Raw genomic sequence first — 6,181 nt, forward strand, 5'->3', positions numbered from 1 at the left:
AGAAAAAGGACAGTGTCATCGGAAAATTAGACTATTAAGCATTTTAAGTTATCCATTGTTATTGGTTTTGCATTGGAGACATTGGGGATTGGTTCAGTGGTTCTTAGGCCATGATAATGAGGGCTGAAAGGGGCTTTATCATGTTCTATATCCAAATCAAAATAACATGGTAGCCATGGACGTTTCAAATGGGCTGAGGTCTTTACACAGAGTGGGAGTCATTTAATAAAAGCGCATGGGTGTCATTTAATTACACAGCCAGCCATCCATGCTACCAATATTGGAGCTACTAGGTTATCTATCAGGTATTGTATAATAGCATTGTCAGCACTGTCAGCATTTGAACATATGAAATGTCTTCATGTAGAACAAGTGTAGCATCCAGAAACAGCTGATGGTAATGTATTTCAGTTCATTATTAATTTCGCCATGAACATCCACAAATTTCATGAGACCAGCCATACCAGATTTAATATTTTATTTGTGATACATTATTTACACACAATAGTTTTTGTCAATGTCAAATATACACATTATCAAGCAATACAGACCTGCCATTCCAGTTCTTCAGATAGCCTCTTTGTTTCACAGACTAATCGGTTGTCCAGAAATGAAGAGTTCCATTTTTGGTGCTTTACCTCGCAAACAAAACTGAATAAAATGAACAGGAATAAGGTGAGATGTGACTATATCTCTCTCTCCTTGCATCAGCCACTCACTGACATCGATATATTTTTGCATCCTTTTAAGCTTAAGCCAGAGTACATTAACTAGGCAATATTTACTTTAATGTTTAAATTGAATTTAACTGGTTCCTTCACAAAATAATACATAGAGGTAATTCATGTTAAAGGTAGTTTCTTTCATTACACACATCACTCATACACTGGCACATTCACTCATTCACTGTTAGCCTATGAGCACAAAGCCAGTTGTAATGCATATTTGTCTCCAAATATTTAGTTTAGCAGCTTTAATTAGTCTGATTCCTTCTTTTCATAGATGCAAGCTTCTGAAGCATCTAAGATATCATTCAAGCCAAGGGATGTAATCCAAGAGCATGCTGAACTATTTAGATAATAGAATAGATCCAATATAAGAAGTGATTTTTTAAACCTTCTACCTGCAGCTCTGCACTGCGTCATCTTGTTAAAGCAATGGGGATGAAAAATGCCATCTCCTCCCCAGATCTGCTAGAATCCTTCAATCACATTTGGGAAGCAGCTTTTAATTTTAGGGGTATTCGTAGTGAATTCTCAATTTAGTTATAGTTATAGTAATAGTTATATAAAGATATAGCAGAAACCTGAATATTTGCTAAGCGTACTAATGATGACCGAATATGTTCGTTTTTAAGGGGTTAAATGCCCACAGTCTTCTCTACATGGTAAGATGAGCTTGCTAGAATATGATGCACAAGCATTTGTGAAAACGAGCAGCATTTAGTGCAATCAGACCCAAGTTTCTTCTGTTTCTCATCACGTGTATAGTTGTTCAGGAGTGGAACGATACGCGGCACCTGCGAGATATTTTATTTGGCAAAAGTGATATAGTGGGAAAACTCAATCTGTGGCTTGTATGCTAATGTGATGGGCCCATATGCAGTGAGCTACTCTATTTATACTTTACTTGATGCATATGCTGCACAAGTTTGACTATGAACCACAACAATCTGCTAGAACAGATGCAGTTTCAGTTCTGATGCCGTTACAATCAGTGCCATGATCACTTTCACTCACAGTAAGACATTTCAAATTGTGCAGGGTCATATAAAGGAACAATACAAAAGTCACATATTCCCATTCGTTCTTCAAAAATTATTTCTAACAGTCAAACAGACAAAGGTTAACAAAAAAACAATAAATAAATATTAATAGTTTAACTGAGTTAGTTGGTTTTGTTTACAGTATATACAGAGAAAAATCCAAACAAAATCCTCTCCCATATGTAAAAGCTTAGTGTCCATCATGTCGAACAATTTTATGTGATCCACATTCTTTTAACCTTAAGAATGTAGAAGAGACAGATAACGTATCCTATTCATCGGTCAAACTCTCCTTCATTCAGTTTTCCACTACTCATCCAAAATAAGGTTGTTCGCTCTGAAAATTGTAGTCTGGACAGACCTTCTGCACCAGCTTGTAATCAATGCTGAAGAAGGAGATAAAAATACAGATGACTTTGAAGGGCTTGGCACAGAGCCAGGCGGCGTGGGACTGGGTGTGCTCGGTGAAGCAGGTCTGAGATGGGTCGTATAGGCAGGGCTTGGACTTCTTAGAACGGTTGGTTTTCTCATACTCCACCCGACAGTTAAAGGTTTTGATGTCCTTGGGGTCAATGGTGGACTGGTGCGGCTGGTGGAACTGGATCTCGGGGTGGTGAATGGTACCCTGCTGCTGAAGCACCTCAAACTCTACCACCTTCGAGGGAGGGACGATGCTGACGGACACGTTGCCGAGGCTGGAGGAATTGTGACGGAAGTACACGGTGAAGGTGCCGTTGACGTGATCCACAATTTTCCCCGTCACCAAGAGGTTGAACTTGAGGGTCTTGACATTGAAGAAGAAGTCTCCCCAGCCAAAGATCTTTTTGGTCTTCATGGCAGTTTTGAGGGGAGGCTTGCGTTTGGACCGGTAGCCTGTCTGATCCAAGAGCATGGACTGGTTCTTGGCCCAGTCATAAGGGTTCTGGTAGCTGAAGGTGGGAGGTTTGGACTTCATGGGGGTGTGGTCCATAGGGGAGAATATCCTGGTGTTTTGTAAGGGGGGTTTAACCCCTCCTGGTGCACCAATGCCCCCTCCACCACCTACACCATATGGAATGGTTTTCAGCATAGTGCCTGCTGCGCCTAGTTCCAGGTAATCCAAAGATTTGCCAACCTGTTTTTCTAGGCCATGCACCTAAGAGAAGACACACAGAGAGTAAAGATTAACCATCACTCAAAACGAGTTTATTTACTACAAGTGACCAAAAAAAAGTGTGGGATAAAAACTTTCACACAATGCAAAAAAAAAAAAAAAATTGAAATAATAAAAGAATGGGTTTGTAATTCACATATGCCTCAATTCACCTTCATTTATCTTTTAATAATTCACATGTATTACTGAAAAGAGCGATATTGAATAATTCATTTAAGACGCCCTGTTGCTTGCTGAATGTGTATTATCCTATTCAAACGCAGAACACAGTGAACAAGCACTTTCCATACAGCTTGGCAGAGAGGGGGAATGATTTCCAATCTACATGTGTTTTGAGAAAACACAATACAAGGTACATTTACCACTGCAAGCCTTTGAGTAGATGCTGTAATTCCAATCAGTGGAAAATCAATGAAGAGTGTTTGTGCACAGAAAGCACAGTGCTTCATACTGTAGTCATATTGTACAGTTTAGATGGTCCAGATTTAGTGCTCAGATGAGTTTCACATATCCAGTGTAGAAAATCAAGATCAAGCCATTTAATCTTCCCCAAATCTCAACACCAAAAGAGTTCCTACGAGCCGAGAACTCTAGAGTTTTTTAACCCTTTGATGCGCAACATATGCATACCCCCTCTAATGCACAACATGGGTCAAAAATGACCCGCATTCATATCCAGTGTCATATAATGCTGGTGGGGTTTTTCTGTGTTCCTGTCTTTTGAATCTAACATAATCCATAATCTAACATAATCCAATAATAACTAGTTTTAAGTTGTTACTTTAGTAGTGAGTGGGGTCAAACATTCATTTGATTTTTGCCACATATTTTTCATTTTATCACACACACACAATGTCAGGTTTTCAAAGTGACCACCCAAATGCAGACATCAAAGGAAGAGGAAATTTAAATGAAGCATCTTCAAAATAACCAATAAAGGGTATAGGCAAGATCCAAAAACAGAACATGGAGGAACAAGACAAATAGGGAAAGCAGGACAGGACAACAAGACCTTAAGATTATGACTCTGACTATGATGACTATAAGATAAATACTGCAACACTTAGTGTGGAAGACTAATGATGCAAAAAAGGCTGAACAGAAAACTGGACTTGAATACAAACACAGTCAAGGGGACGAGGGACAGGTGAAAAGACGCTCAGGTGAGGACAGTGAGCAGAAAACAGGTGGGTGACAGGCAGATCGGTGCAGCCTCTGCAGTGTAGTGAATGCTGTAACGGACCGTTGTGGTGAAGGGTTTTTACTGGTCTACATTCCAAGTCTCACCTATGGTCATACTGTAAGCTTTGGCTAGTATGAGATCATGAATACAATGAGACAAAGAATGAGACTGCGACTACAAGCGGCTGAAATGAGTTTCCTCTGCTGGGTGTTCGGGTCTCCCTTAGAGATAAGGTGAGGAGTATGAAAAAAGTATATTCATAGAAAATGAATGCGGGTCATTTTAGACCCATGTTGTGCATTAGAGGGGTAGTGATACAAAAAGGGTTTTTATTCAAAAAGTAAGAAATGAAAAAATAAATTAAGGATATATGATGATCAAAAACAAGTTAATTGAGGAATACCTTGAAGGCTGAATGATTAAATTAATTTATTGCAAAGATATAGAAAATAAAAACTCAGCCGGGTCACTTTTGACCCATGTTGCGCATCAAAGGGTTAAAGTCTCTAGTTCTGCTACGTCTGTGCAAGCTCCACTACAACAGCTACTGCTACAACATCTCATTTCACAGGGAGTGCACCTGATGGCTTAGACCACACACACTGATCCAGTCCTCCTCGTTGTGTTTCTACTCTTACCATGCATATAATACTGCTGTCATAGTTGTGCTTACACGCACATAGAAGGGCAGCCACCTTTTGTTCAGTCACTGGTTAGTAAATCCAGTGAGTGCATTAATGGCTCCTGAGCTGAGTGATTAGATGGACAGACAGACACACATACAGATAGTCAGATGGATGAATAGATAGACAAACAGAGAGACAGTCAGATGGATGAATAGACAGACAGACATAGATTTTACACAGAAATTTAAATGTAAAGAAGCACTAAAACTAAACTTAAAAGCAAATAAACAAAATTAATATTTAGTAAACATAATGAAAAAAATAAACATTGAGATATTGAAATTGAATAATTATGCAAACGAAGACAAAGCCCACAAAAATATATGTGAGTGACTCTGCAATAGAGTGCGTTGTCAGCATAGTTTGAAAACGGAAAAACTTAAGAGCAAATAAAATAAGAGCAATTAGCAAACCTGCATTATAAAATAAACAGTAATGTAAAAATAGAATAATTATGCAAATGAAGACAAGGTCCACAAAATAATATGAAAGTGAAGAATGTGCCTGTGTTGTTTAGTCCTCTCCCACAGCCACCCCCCCCCCCCCCCCCCCACACACACACACACACACTCAGACACACACACACAGGAAAGGAACAAACATAAACAGCATTTTTTCTCTCAAACTGACCCTTCAGACTTTCTGACAGTGTCCGGAATATAGTGAAAGGTGCCAATTCAGAGGAAAAGCCCTCATTTAGGGTCAGAGTAGCACCCACAGCCCTGCCACTGGGGCTGACCACAGCCTATCACTGAACAACTCCACTAACGGATAAACAAACCGACCAGGCCATGCCATGAAGCCTCCGTGTCCTTCCTCTCGGAGTTCACCACCAGAGCCAGACCCCATCTTACTCTAATAAAGCTCTGCCATTTTGAGACACACACCACCGTGTGCACGCTCATCAGTCAATGTAAGCTGACACCAAATTCATGTCGCCATTTGTAGCAACATTCGTCAATGCTGCTGGTGATGCCCATGACCATTCAATTAATTTAACTCACGGCCTCTTCCCCTACCCGTCCTTCAGTCTGCCCACATCAGGGGAATTGATCAGAGTGGAATAAGTGGAGGATTATCGATCACTGGCCCCATAGATTAAAAAAAGAGATGGTGATGAATGACTATTGACTGGATAATGACTCCAAGTGGATTTTAAACTGCCGGTTGCCACTGAACACAGAAAGAAGAGAACTTGATACTAACCATTCAGCCGTGACTCAGACACGAGTCAAATTGAATATGCATAAAATGGTACATATTAATTAATGTAAAAAATAATGTAACATTAAACAAGTATGTCATAAAATAGATATTAAGTTACGATCAAGTCTCAAGGGGAGATTGGGTTTATAAAAATGGTGTAGGCACGCAAGCAATATGCTTTACTTTAA

At 39.6% G+C, this 6,181-nt stretch overlaps 1 protein-coding gene across 1 annotated transcript; it reads right to left on the reverse strand.

Moving 5' to 3' along the window:
* Positions 1-482: 482 nt before the first annotated feature.
* On the reverse strand, positions 483-2,896 carry nxph4 (neurexophilin 4). Its single transcript, XM_077014305.1, has one exon. It carries the CDS (start codon positions 2,832-2,834, stop codon positions 2,079-2,081), a length of 756 nt encoding a protein of 251 aa, XP_076870420.1. The 5' UTR covers positions 2,835-2,896; the 3' UTR covers positions 483-2,078.
* Positions 2,897-6,181: the final 3,285 nt, after the last annotated feature.

This window comes from Brachyhypopomus gauderio, chromosome 8 (genome assembly GCF_052324685.1).
Source record: "Brachyhypopomus gauderio isolate BG-103 chromosome 8, BGAUD_0.2, whole genome shotgun sequence".
Classification (NCBI taxonomy): domain Eukaryota; kingdom Metazoa; phylum Chordata; class Actinopteri; order Gymnotiformes; family Hypopomidae; genus Brachyhypopomus; species Brachyhypopomus gauderio.

Bases quoted from the DNA above. Each gene is read 5' to 3' on its own strand.
- nxph4 (XM_077014305.1), bottom strand. From the start codon at position 2,834: ATGCTGAAAACCATTCCATATGGTGTAGGTGGTGGAGGGGGCATTGGT.